Source organism: Sorex araneus, chromosome 6 (assembly GCF_027595985.1).
Source record: "Sorex araneus isolate mSorAra2 chromosome 6, mSorAra2.pri, whole genome shotgun sequence".
NCBI classification, from domain to species: domain Eukaryota; kingdom Metazoa; phylum Chordata; class Mammalia; order Eulipotyphla; family Soricidae; genus Sorex; species Sorex araneus.
In genome coordinates, this window is record NC_073307.1 from 25,699,002 (window position 1) to 25,712,620 (window position 13,619).

The window sequence follows — 13,619 nt, forward strand, 5'->3', positions numbered from 1 at the left end:
GGGCACACGCTGGTTTGGAATCTGGGTCCACCGTATCCTTCCTGGGTTTGCTCCCTGAGGCCCCGCTTTGCTGGAGACTGGGTTCACGCAGGGTTCCAGCAGCTAGTGACAGCCAGGGCCACTGCAGGCCTGCTGTGACAGGGCCTTGGCTTCAGAGCCAGCTCACCCTGAAGGTGGCCGTAAAGCCTCAATGTGGATGAAGTGCTTTCAGAGCACCCTCACTCATGCCGAGGCCGGAAAGCGCCTTTCGCTCACCCCTGGCAAACTGGTAGGAGTCCAGCCATCATCGCCTTGTGGCATTAAGTAGCCAAGGATGGGACGGGGTGCAGAGGGCCCTCAGCTGTAGCCTCACGGCAATATGTCAGGCGGGGCTTTGCTATAAGACCTGGCTGAGGGCCAGAGAAAGATCTGGGGGGTAGGACACTTACTTGCCTTGCATGTGAATGGCACCTTATATGGTGCTCCAGGGACTGCCAGGAGCACAGAGCCAGAGCCTGCGGAGGCACCCTGGACTAATGGCCAAAGCAAAACCAAAGACCAGAAAACCCCACAAAAACACAGGCTTGAGGCTCCATTGACAGGAGCTTGAATCCCAGCCTCACCATTTGCTGGTAATGGGGCCCTGGGGCGGGTGACTTATCTCCTAAAGTCCCCCGCCTGTAAAATAACGGTCATGATGAGAACTGCATAAACTACTATGAGCAGAGCACCTTGTTTTGTGCCTGACCCTTGGCTGGTGCTTTGCTGTATTATTTTTTCCTCTCGTCAGTATCTGATTCTTACAGTAGATATACCACTCTCAAAAGCAGCATTGAGAGCCGAGTCAGACCCCAGTTTCCAGAGAACGGGTACGTTCCTGTTCAGTGCGAAAGTGAGCTCCTCTTGCCAGTCGAGGCACTCAGCTCTTTGCGAGTGTCCTGGACACCAGCAGCAAAGTGCAGCAGTCTGGCGTCCAGCTCTGCTTAACGTCACGTGCAGAGCCTGCTGTTCAGGTCGGCCTCGGCCTCAGTGCTTTGGGCTAATTGCTCTCCTGAACATTTTGCATTTCGGACATGGCTGGAAGGACCAAGTGGATAGAAAGTCCGGATTTGCCAAGTCTGCCAGGACAAAATGAAATCAGGCTGTAGGCAATTAAAATGAACTCCCCTTCCACAATGTTTCGGAGGAGTTTAAGAGCTCCTAAGTCAGGCAGCCTAAGAGGAAGATGCTTTCTTTGTTGACCAAATGAAAAGTTGATGGGAAGGAAGTGCTCATTTGGAGCAAACACTGAAGTGAGCAGCTCAGGGCTTGTCTTGCTGTCAGTCAGGACTGACAGAGGCCTGGGCTTGCTCTGCCACTCAGGCGTTTTGGTGCGGTGGGGATGGTGAGCTGACCAGGCTCAGGGAGAGCAGCAAGTTGGCCCAGGGAAGCCACGTGCTCAGCAGCACTAGACTTGCCAGGAGGTAGGGCCGAGGCTGGTGGGATCCATCCGAGCCCTCCCAGCAGAGCCCCGTGCTTCCCAGCTGGGAACAGATCTCATCTCGATGGGTGGAAGAATGACAGTGCGGAGGCTGCTCTCCCCCACTGATGGGCATTGTCAGTCCCCGGGCTGGCCACCAGTACAGTGCCCAGCACTCCAGACACCTGACCTGCCCCGTGAGGACAGCTGGAGCCCAAGCCAGAACCCGAACCCAGATCTTCCAAAGCCTACCTCAGCGTTCTTTCTGCCCAGTGAACCAGTCCAAACCAGTATTGAGCCCAGATAGCTCGTATAGTTCCAAAACCACGGCAGACCCGATTCATGCATGGTCTCAATTGGTTCCAGCTCTCACTCGGATATGTGAGAGGGAAAAAAAAAAAAGAGGAAGCTAGGACATAATCACTCCATTTCTCATATTTGGTGTGAATTCCTGAGTCCTGAGACTGCTGGAAGAAGGAATGCGAGTGCAGGAATGCTTAGCCCCAGTGATTAACTTTTGCCCATCCGAAGTTCTTTCTAACAGTGAAATAGACCACAGGCTTAGCCTGACATTTGTCCAAGCCTAAATTTTCGCTTAGGCTGTTTTGAACACTGATATTTCTGCCTGCTTTCTAAGCATGAAATAATGTCCTTGTTCTCCTGAGAGTAACACATGTTTATGCTTGGGGCATATAAGCCAATTGCTTCATGATTAACCCTGAAGTTAAGTCTAAAAAGCAAGAGTCTTCCGTTAAGAGTGTTGACAATACAGCTGAAATGGGCCTGTTTCTTGTTAAAAAGTACACGTGTGTCTACATGAACATGTGCATACATGTATGTGTGTAGGGTCCATCCAGACCTGGCTGGGTTGATTGCCTGCAATCGAAGGTTCAATTTTTAAGTTTGGGAAATGCATTCAGTATATTTTAACTTGCAAATTTCACTTCTAATTAAAGTAAGATTTAATTATAAGTAAAAAAAAATTTTAAAGTAAACACTCTTCCTAAGATTAAATATATTAACATAGAATTAGTGACCGATACAGATTATAAATCAGCCCATTTTCTTAAGACACATTTTGTATTTTAGAAAGGGGCATTCAGTGTCAATGCCCATTTTACTTGGCCCTCCAAATTCTCTACTTCCCATCAGCGTGTGGCCGTCATAGAGAAAGAAACCCCCAGTCGGCCTCTCTGGGCACGTGGTGTCCACCCCGCCAGCTTGGGGACAGGCTGGGAGAAATCCATCCCTGGCAGAACAGCAGCGCCCAGCGTCTGGCCCAGCCCTTAGAGCCGTTTTTCCTCAGCTTCACGGATGTTTCCAGTGACTCTGTAATCAGGACTCACTGGGCAGGGTTGCCTCCTTCAGCCACCCACCCCCTGAGGCATGCTGAGTGGCTGTCCCTGCCCCCAAACTCAACCAGACACACGGCTTTGCCCTCCTGCCCGTGCTGCCATCGGCAGGCTCCTCCGCTGCTTCTCCAGCCAGGAGGCCATGCAGGCCTGCCGAGGGGGCGCCCCTCTCTGCTGAGTGGCCCCGACTTCCTGCAGAGGGGCAGCTGACAGGTCAGTGACAGGTCTGCCTTGTGACAGCACCCAGGCTGGCTGCTTTTTCTTCCAGATGCTTCCTGGGGGCTAGTTGTTCCCTCCAGAGCCAGCATGCCGAGGGAGGCGGGTCTATAAGACAGGCCTCCAGGCGACTCCCAGGGGACTCTGGGCAGGGGCAGGGCACTGCGGCCTCACTCACCACACCGCCACTTGCCAGGGCACCTTGAATTTTCTAAGATAAATGGTGAATCTTAAGGGGAGTATTTCATCCTCTGGTGAGGAAAAGTACTTTAAAATGTGTGAGGCGGAGGAATCGGAGCTTAAGGAAGACCCCACTGTGGGGTGGCACGGTGGCCCGGCGGTGCTGGGCCGGTGCTGCTCACTGTCCCATGGGAGACCGGTGAGGAGCTGCTGATCTTGTTTGGGAACCTGAATTTGGAAAAGGTGGTGTTCCTTCTACTGCTATTGCATTAAAAAAAAAAAAAAATCTGTTCCCTAACAGTTCAGCATCATGTGCCCAAGCTTTTGCACAGAACTGGTCAGTCTTTAAGCTCTGTTTCCAATGCTTCTCTTCTTTACCTAAAATGATTCTGAATCATCAATGTGATTAAAGAAATACTGTCTGAGGCCATTATTTTGGGGTGTGTGTGTGTGTGTGTGTGTGTGTGTGTGTGTGTGTGTGTTTGCATATGGCACCAAAGCTGCAAAATAGGAACTAAGCAGAGCCAGCCTGCTGGACCTTGGGCGCTGGCATTTGGACCTGCTGCTCAGATCACATGCCACTTCTGAAACTTCCACCGTGGAGGGGCTCCCCAGACAGTTTGCAGGGGAGGCATTTGTCTGGAAGTCTAGCCCTATGGGGTTCTTCCTGCTGATAGTAAATAAGCAGGTGGAGCAGGCCTCTTGCCCTTTCCCTAGCCTGTTGGAGTCCTCCTGAGTCTCCCCTAAGTACGCAGCAGCAAAGACGGCTCACCAGGTGAGGCCTGACCGGCCCCCGAGGAACCCCTGCTCCAGGGCTCACTTTTCAGACACAGCCAAGGCTTGCTTAGTTGCTGTTTTGCCGCAGAATGGAAATGGAGCTGGTCAGATCATCTGAAGTATGTGACACCTGACATGCTGTGTGTGTGTGTGTGTGTGTGTGTGTGTGTGTGTGTGTGTGTACATGCTCTGCCAGAGACACCAGCATAGCCATCTCACCACTCTCCGTCCTTGTCTAGGAAATACGCTGGAGAAGAAAGGTGGCAAAGAGTTTGTGGAAGCAGTTCTGGAACTCCGGAAAAAGAACGGGCCCTTGGAAGTGGCTGGAGGTGAGGCGGGGCCACACGGGACTAGGTGACCGCTTGGGAGAGCTGAGGGCCCAGGGGAGCATGCGCGAGCTGGCAGTGCTTCAACTTAGAATTGTGGCCCACGCAAAGTGGTCGGGGGGACGCAGCAGCCCATCAAAATGCCTTCCCAGCTAATTTTCGGAAGCTTAAAACAGCCTCTAGGTGCTGTCCAGATCTTAAATTTGCAGGAATTACAGAACCCAAGCCTGGCAAATGTAAGAACTTGAAATTATAGACTGTGATACTGATCTGTAGAACTGCGGGTGAAATATGCAAATTAATAATTGTCCTTCAGTCATCTGATTTTTAATCGCAAAATATTTAACTGCACATTATTTGCTAACAAGGAAGCAGCTAAGACGTAGCGAGAATTCTTGCTACAGGACAGGATCCTCAGTGCTGCCAGCCTGAGCACTGGACCTTTAGCGGACTCTGGGCCGGACTTTGCCCGGGGGGCCTGAAGCCCCGCTACACTGAGGGCAGGCTTCCTCTCCCCCGGGCTCTGGTTCTCTCCTGTTGGATGCTTCCCACATGTCCATATGTCCCCCAGATCCTGAACTAAAGACGACTCTTCACTGAGTGCCACATGGCCAGTTACTGTGTCATGCTGTGTCCTGGCTCCCCAGCCGAGCCACAGGATCCTGAGGGGATAACAAGGTTCCAGAACATTCGTCATTGAACTTGCCCTCGTCCTGTGCTCTGCCTGGCAGTTCCTTCCATGAGTGTCTGGTACCAAGAAGGGAGGCCTCACAGCATTAACGGCGACCCAGCCAGGGTCACCTGGCCCTTCCCAGCACCTCTCTGTGCCAGCCTGGAGGTCTTTCCTCTAAGTAATTTGGCTCAAGCCCATTTGGTTACCAGCAGCACCAGGTCTGACTGGCCTTGCAGCAAACAACTAGAAAAACTGTAGCTGCTACAGGGCCCAGAGAAACAGTACAGTACAGTGGCCCCAGCGCGTGCCTTGCACATGGCTGACCTGGGCTCAATCTCTGGCATCACACACAGCCCCCGAGCATCACCGGGTTAGTCCTGAGCACCACTGGGTGTGGCCCTAGAACAAAAACACAAAACACACACCCATAAATGTCTGCAGGACAATATCCATGTTTGATGATTTTCATGATGTCTTTTGAGGAAACATTCCAGAGAGGGTCTTCTTCCATGCACCTTTCAGCTGGGACTTCTTGGGTGGACACTGCCACCCAGAGTGCCTGGTCAGTCTTAAAACAGGCAAACAGACCACAGCTCAGCACTGTACCCACTAGGGACCCGACCGTAACAACCCTGCTGAGATGGTGCCCAAAGGTGTTCCTCATAAAGGAAGTTTCAGATACACGTGAAAACATGTGAGCATCTCAGCATCATGGCACACGGAGGCGTGCATGCCCCTGTGTAGGCATAGCAACGGTCAGGTGCCCAGAACCTCCACCTCCACTGCATCTCCTGTGCAGGACTTCTGAAAGATGCTGCTCTGACGCAGACCTCAGGCCAGTGTGGTTGGAACAAAGGCTCCTCATCCTGGAAAGGAAAATAGTTGCACCCTGATAACAGTCTGATTAACTCTGTTAAAACTAAACAGGGTCAGTTAGGAATAATGCACTGGGATGCTTAGCAGCTCATTAAAGGGGGCTGCTTTCCTAATACCTTTATCCTGGACTGTGCCCAGGAGAGTCGCAGCTGTAGCATGATTATCGGCACAGGGATTCACTCGAGGAAAGGAGAGTGGAGACCCCAAAAGGCAGTTAATCTGCTCCATTTGGGGGTTAGGTGATCCATTTGGTCGGGTTGGGTGGGAAAGCTCTGCCTTCCAGGAGGGGGAGAGGGGCGCCCTCGGCTCGTGGCTGAAGCTGCCGTCCCTTCGCATGGAGATGCTAAGGAAGATCGTCCAGTTGGGGGTCCGGCATCCCCCTCCGAGAACTGAATGAAGATGAGCGTTTTCCAGCTCATGCCCAGGACCCAGAGCAGATGTGGCCCTCCCTGGGCACAGGTTGGGGTGGGGGTGGGGGGGGGTCAGTGTGTGGCGGCCTGTGCTCCGTGGCGACACGGAAGTCACTGCTCTCGTCTCGTGCCCTGCAGCTGCGATCAGTGCTGGCCACGGGCTGCCCGCCAAGTTCGTGATTCACTGTAACAGCCCCGTGTGGGGTGCAGACAAGTGTGAGGAACTTCTGGAAAAGACAGTGAAGAACTGCTTGGCACTGGCCGACGACAAGAAGCTGAAGTCCATCGCCTTCCCGTCCATTGGCAGCGGCAGGTGAGGCTCAGGGCGGCAGCGCACAGGGTCGGCTGCGCCTCCTCGCAGCCTCTCGCCTCCGGAGCCGAGGTGCGGGCAGGTCTCTGCGTGCTCTGTGCTGCCGCGCCAGTGGCTCGCTCGGGGCCTCCCTGTCAAAAGGAGAGAGGAATACCCTGGCCCGAGGTGTGAGGAGGGGCCCTGGGGGAGGACAGGAGGAGCTCCCCTCACCCCTGCACCCTGGGCAAGGGGTGAGGGGAGACACGTTTGTGTACGCTTGGCTCTCAGCCAGCAGGCGCGAGCAGCCCTTTACAGTTACTCTGTTTGGGTGCCCAGAGGAGAGAGAGCTGACGGCAGCCGAAAGACCTGTCCTGGCTCCATGTAGGCGGTGAGGGGCCTGTCCCCCAGTGGAGTGCCATACTGCTGTGCAACCTTTGGTAACTAAGTCAGCCTCTCTGTGCCTCCTTATCAGCGGGGGCGGCCATGTGTGGCTGTTCATTAGCGCTTCCAATGCGCTTTGATCTGTACTGATGAAAGTTGCTGCTGGAGGGAGAAGCACCGGGAGTGATCTCACACTCCTGCATATGGCTATTGGGGACATTTTAATTGAAGCGTAAAAGTCATTCCCATAAAAAAAAGCATATGTTATTACCATCTTATTTACATTATTTTTCATAGAGGAAAAAAAGCTTTTGATTGATTCCTTTTTTTTTTTTTTAATAACTCAGGCAGGCAGAATGCTGAGGGCAAGCATGTGCAAAGGGCCCCAGCCCCACATCTGCGGGGCAGACCCGTGTGCACAGCTGCCCTCTCTTTCATGAGGCCAGAGCGGGATTACAGCCGAGCTGGTCAGTAAATCAGGGCGGGTTAGGAGGGGAAATAAAACGGCTTGTTTGTGGTGGCATCCAATAGCTCCGGGGGAAACCAGGTTGGAATTAAAAAGTCTCAACACAAACAGGTTGAGAAATAGCCCCTTCCCCTCCCCCCCCCCCCTGCATCTTGCCTTTGGACAGCCCCACTGCCGGGGTGACACGGGGCGGGAGGGGGGTGGGTCTGCAGAGGGGCTCGCTGAGGGGCCAGGAGGAGCTCCAGAGGCACAGCGTGGTTTCTTTCCCGCCCTCCCGTGCACTGGGCAGGCACTGGGCTGACCTGGCTCTGCGCGGGCTGGGGGAGGGAGAGAGAAAGAGGACAGGAGCAGAGTCCCTGGGGAAGGGTCATTTCTGCACTCCAGACCCGAGAGCCCGGGGAAGAGGCCATTTTGGCTTGCGGCTGACTTAGGGGCAGCCCGGGGGCAGGGGGTACGCCCAGGGGTGGGTATGTGTCCCCGGTCACCCGAGCTGCCTGATCTCAGTCCTGCCCATCTTGCAAACGGCCAGGACAACCCGAAAGGCGGCAGGGAGCAAACAGAGGCCACTGCTTCACAGCGTCTCTGCCCACAGGGCCCCTGCCAGCCTGCCCCCGTGCAGGTGGCGGTGCAGGTCGCCATCCAGCACCAGCTTGGGGAAACTGAGGCTGCTAGTCAGCTGGAGGGACTCCAGGAGAGATGCAGATTTCTCGGGCTCCTGAGTGAGCTCCGGGTGAGGCCAGGAGCCAGAGTGCTGGGCGACCCCTGAGGGGTGCCCATCCCCATGTGGGAAGTGGCAGCTGCAATACCACCTGGGCGCTGGCTGGGGGTGTGGAGGCTCAGCCCTCACTGCAGCCTTTGAGCCGTGGGGCTTCCTCGTGGGGCCAGGAGTCAGGCTTGGTGAGAAGCTTGTCTAGGAACAAAGCAGACTCACACTCGAAGCTAGGGACAGCAGGGCCGGAAGCCCCGCCTTGCCCCCCTCCCCCCAGCAGCCTGCACCTACATGCCAGAGGGAGCCCCGGAGGGTGCGAGTCCAGATGTGCTGGGCACAGGTTGGGAGGCTCGGGGATGTACCCCACGTGGGTTGGGGTCGGGGACCAGCTGCAGCCAACATGGAGATGACAGTGACTCAGCCAGGGCCCTCCACTCCCCATGCAAGTGTGGTGCAGAGACAGGCTGGCGGGGCCCCATACCATGGGTTTCCGTGTGAAATTCCGTCCTGCTCCACTCTCACCCACACTCTGCCCAGGCCTTTATCAGGGATGAACTGGGGGGGGAAGGGGGGATAAGCGGGGGGCGAGGTCTGTCCTCTGACAGTCCCCAGCAGCATTTGGAGTTGGTGCTGCCTGTGCTCTGGGCTCTCCTAGCAGGCGTGGGCCCAGATGGAGAAGGCAGCCCATCCCTTAGGTGCCCTGGCAGGGCGGGGCGGGGGCCAGGATTCCCACCACACTCACTGGAGAGATGCCCCAGACTCAGGAGGCCACCCTGGTGCCCACCGTGTCATTCCTGATAGCTTCCACCTCCCAGCAGCCCCCTTGTGTGGGGCATTGCACACCCCACGGACTCCCCACCACAAGCTTGTACCCCTCTGCCCATCTCCACAGGCTTCTGCATAAGCAGGCGTGTGCCCTGGGGTGACGCCTGGAGTCTCTGGGCATGTGCGCCACCCCTGTGCCTCCGGGGGCTCCATTGCCAAGTGGGGGGACCTGGTGTGAGCCAGAACAAGCTTCAGAGATGGTCCCTGCACCTCTGGGAGGTTCCGAATGCTGCATGAAGAACCCGCCCCCACGCCTCAGCACTCGGGTCCATGGGGGATGGCAAGGGGTCCCTCACTGCAGACAAGAATGGCCTCGCCTGGCTGCAGGTGCCCCTCCAAGGGCGAGTCCCAGCTGACATGGGCAGGCTGGCCCGGCACTTGGCATCCAAATGGGTCCACAGACTCAGGCCGACCTACAAGCAAGGGACTCCCCAGGAAAGTGGGCTCCAGCCTCGCTACCAGGACCCTTCGCTGTAAATGCTCGTTGGTGAGGGGTCTGCACCCAGGACGCGGCCCGGGCCTTGTGCACACCATGCTGACCAGCCCTCCAGCCCCAGCTCCAGAGCCGATCAGGGTTCTGACCCCTCCTTCCCGGACCTTTTAGAAGTGGAAACTGGGTGATGTTCCTCCTGATTATGGGGGGGGGACCCGGATGCTCTAAAGAGAAAGAACCCCCTTGGGCCAGAGTTGTGCCCCACTTGCTCTGGGTGGGGCAGGCTGGTGTGGGATGGGGTGGGTTACCGGCCCATGGCCACCCTCCGTGTGGCGCCCGACTCCCGAGTGCGGGCGCAGGGCCGGGGCCCCCTGGCAGCAGTGTGTCCTCCCCGCAGGAACGGCTTCCCGAAGCAGACGGCAGCGCAGCTGATCCTGAAAGCCATCTCCAGTTACTTCGTGTCCACCATGTCTTCCTCCATCAAGACGGTGTACTTCGTGCTCTTCGACAGCGAGAGTATAGGCATCTACGTGCAGGAAATGGCCAAGTTGGACGCCAACTAGGCTGCGGAACTCAGAGCCGGCCCGCGCCTCTCCCCGCCTCCCGTCAGAAAGAAAAGAAAAAAAAAATCCCCTGCCCTCCTGGGAGGCGGGGACCCTCCGTTTCCATTTTGCTCATCTAGGGAGTAAAGGCTTTGGTTCCAGTCTAATTGTTTTTGACCTTCTACCATGTTTTTCGTTAGCACTGATAGTTGGCATTGCTGTTGTTCAAGCACTGTGTTCCAGACCGTGTCTGACCTTAGTGTGACCTAGGAGAGTTTCTAGTTTTGTTTTACCGAGATCCTGCACGGCAGGCGCACGGCAGCGGAGGGCCACATCCGCTCTGCGGGGCAGGACCCAGGAACCCCCGTTTTTTTTTTTTTTTTTTGTAACCCGTGTGTTGTGGTGCTTTATCGTACACCCAGTGGCGTTCTTTTTACTATAATGTCCTCCCTCATCCCCCGTTTTTTCCCTCAAGAAGAAAAAAAAATCATGAATTTGCAGCAGACTTAATTTTTGTTTACTTTTCCTTTTGTCTTAATGATGGATTTGAAAATGAAAGATTTAAAAAGGCAGAACAGAGATCTGCTGTCCTTAATTATATTTGCAATTGGAAATTTCTGTGAATCGATTTAGTAAAATGCTAAACTGGTGTGGTGACTGCTGAGCTTCAAGCTGGACTCTCTCCCTACAGGGCTGGGGGGGGGGTGGCCGGAAGTTGGGGGACGCAGCGCAGAGCACGCCAGGGGCGGCTGCAGTGGACAGGGGTTATCTCTGGACACCAACAGCTTGGGAAGGGAGTTGAGGTAGAGTCTCGCCTTTCACCCTTGAGACCCAGCAGGGGGAGTGAGCCCCATTTCTCAGAGGGGGAGCAGATGTGCCGAGAGCCCAGCTGTGTGCCACAGGGTGGGCTATCCCCAAGCAGGGACTTCTCAGCCTGAGCCCATCTCTCCCTCTTGCCCTCGCCCTCCAGCTAGTCTCGTGGGGGTCCACAGTAGGTGGGCTGCAAAGTCTCGGATGGACACTGGGCTTGGTGTCCCTGAGGCCAGGACCTCTCTGAGTGTCCCCCAACAGTCCATGCTGCCAACGTTCACCTCCCCTGGTAGTCAGATCCATTTTGGCAGCAGCTTTTCTGGAAAGATCCAGCTGAACCAGAGCAGCCAAAGGCTGTCCCTGAAACCTGCCAGCAAAATGCAGACACTTTTCACTGAGTTCTCTGCCTCACTGTGGACCGGCCTACGGTACACACGCGATTGCTCCCCTCCCTCCTTCTAACGTGGACTTGAACCCTGAAGAAACAGGCAGAACGTGGCCCATCAAGTGTGGATGGGAAGGACCTACTTGCTTTCCCAAATGAGCCAGGACACGCAGCCCCGGAGGCCCCGAACACCACACAGCCCAAACTTAAAAGGTGATCGTTGTCTAAGTTTCTCCTAAGTATGTCCTTAAAACTTAAACCAAGTTCTCCCCACCTCCATCAAGGTTTTAGCTGGAAGTGATCACTCATTTCTACAGCTTGATTCTACAGCTCGCAAAAGGAGAAGGCTTGACCTTGTCTCTTCAGTCCTGCACCTCAGCGGGCTTTCATTCCAGATTGCAGATTGCTCTTCCAAAGCATATTGCGTGGTCATTCACCCTGGAGCATAGTCTCCACGCTTACAGATGGGCGCGGGGTGAGGGGCACTCACAGTGGGCTTCCAGCTGGCAGCCCTGGTTATTGGTGTGCGCCAGGGCTGCACGAAGCCCCCGGGCTGGGACATCACGTGCAGTAACACAGGTCAGTTCGTGTGATTAGACCAAGGAGGCCAAGAGAAATAACTTGCTCGTGGGACGGGGAAGGTGGCTCAGTGGTGGGGCACAGACCTCAACTGTGGGAGACCCTGGGCTCAATCCCAGGTGCCAAACAAAAAGAAACTAACATCACACGAAAACATCTGTAGATTCAAACACCAAGATTCTTCCCATGGAAATTTAGGCCCCGATGGGTCTCTCTTAGGAGAGACAGGCGCGTGCACTGGCCCTGGTGGGTTTCTGAGCCAGGTACTAAGGCTTGGATGGAACCAGGGCTAAGGTTAAGGGATCGTTTCCTTACACCACCAGACTCAACCAGACTCTAACCCGTCCTTAGCCGGGATCCTCCACTAGGTGTCGCTAAAAGGATTGGGAAGCTACGAGGAAAGGGCCCCGCGTCTGCTCTGCCTTCACTGGGCTGGCACCAAAAAATAAATTACATTTGGCAGGATCGACACGTATTACTGACTATGATCATCCAAATATTTCTAAACTTTCAATAACCCAAAGAGCATCGTGCCCCCGAGGTAAGGGCTCGTCGACAAAGTTCGGTGAAATCAGGAGAGCTGCCCTGAGTCCCCGTCATCTCTGAAGCAGCCAGTCAGTTTTGAAAACGGGGAGACAAACTGTGCTCTGATAAGAGAGGGGAAAAGTGAAGATGGCGACTTACCTGAACCAAGTTCTGGGATGGGGGCTGGGGAGCGTACAGGGGTGAGGCGCTTGCCATACCTGCAGACCCTGGGTCAGTCCCTGGCTCTGCATGGTCCCAAGCCTGTCCAGGAGTGACCCCTGAGCACAGAGCCAGGGGTCTCGTGCCAGGTAAGGTCCAAACCCCGTTCCCTCAGAGTGCTGACAGTACACATACGCCTTTAGAAAGAAAACACGTGTGTAGCTCCGTGTCTGTCTCTGGGGGCACCCTGCAGGTTCTCACAGCTCTGGGACTGTGAGAGGCAGACAAGAGTGGGCATCACACATGCCCCTTCCAGATGACAGGCACTCTAACTCGGCCACGGCTCCATGGGGACTAGACTTTGCATCTAAACTGGCCACCCTTGAGGTTCAACAGCCACGGGGGGGGGGGGGGGGTTGTGGGGAGAGGGAGGGGAGGGAGTAGGGAGGGGAGGTGCGTCTGGTCACAGCCATCTGAATTCAACAGACCTCTCCCCAGAGACGCAGCTTTTGGAGCTGGCGCGTCCTCCGTCTCCTCTGCTATGCACCCCGAAATTCGACTCCAGTGAGGCTTCTGCCTACTAGGCCTATGCAGCTAGTCCTGAGGGCCGGGGTGGGAAGTGTAGGATGTAGAATGGCTGGTGCACAGGACACGGAGAGTGGTTCTCCTGCAGAGAAGTGGCCCCAGGGGTTCAGGGATGGTTCTGGAAGCAGGTCCCCTGGAGCTGGGCTCTGCACTGCAGCTAGAACAGTCCTGTCAAGAGTGAGGTGGTGGTGCTAAGGCACCGTGGCACTTTGGGCCCTGCATGTGGGCTGCTCCTTCCTGGCCCCCGCCCCCCACCCCACTGCATGTCTGGGCCCAGCTGAGAGGCAGCCGAGAAGGCCCAACACCTGTTCCCCTCCATGCACGCCCCTTCCAGTCTGGGGCTCCTGTGAGGCTCCATGGCCCACAGCAGGGTGTGTGTGTGTGTGTGTGTGTGTGTGTGTGTGTGTGTGTTTTGGGGGGGGTGTTGCCTGCTGTCCTGGTTGTTGCTCAGTCGCCCTCTTGTCAGAGCCACTGCATCGCAGCCACTGAGGTGTTTGATCTGCGTTATCGGGGCGCTGGCCTCAGTGGCACCTGCCTCGCAGCCAGTCACCTGAAGCGTGGGGCGGAGTGGGGGCCTGGCTGCGCCGGAGAAGAAAGGGAAACGCTCAGTGGCAGGGGGCGGCCACCTTTGCTTTGGCCTTTCTTCCATTTATAAGCTCACCTGTGGTGTTTGCCCCCGCCCA

At 55.7% G+C, this 13,619-nt stretch overlaps 1 protein-coding gene across 4 annotated transcripts in view; it reads left to right on the forward strand.

The window, feature by feature from the left end:
• Positions 1-10,543, forward strand: part of LOC101537829 (core histone macro-H2A.1) — a 56,760-nt gene extending 46,217 nt beyond the window's left edge. For all 4 annotated transcript variants that reach the window (XM_055141430.1, XM_055141432.1, XM_055141431.1 and 1 more), the window contains exons 7-9: positions 4,203-4,292; positions 6,387-6,561; positions 9,749-10,543. In XM_055141430.1, the coding sequence (XP_054997405.1) occupies positions 4,203-4,292; positions 6,387-6,561; positions 9,749-9,914 (431 nt within the window). In that variant the 3' untranslated portion in view covers positions 9,915-10,543. The remainder of the gene's footprint in view (positions 1-4,202; positions 4,293-6,386; positions 6,562-9,748) is intronic.
• Positions 10,544-13,619: the final 3,076 nt, after the last annotated feature.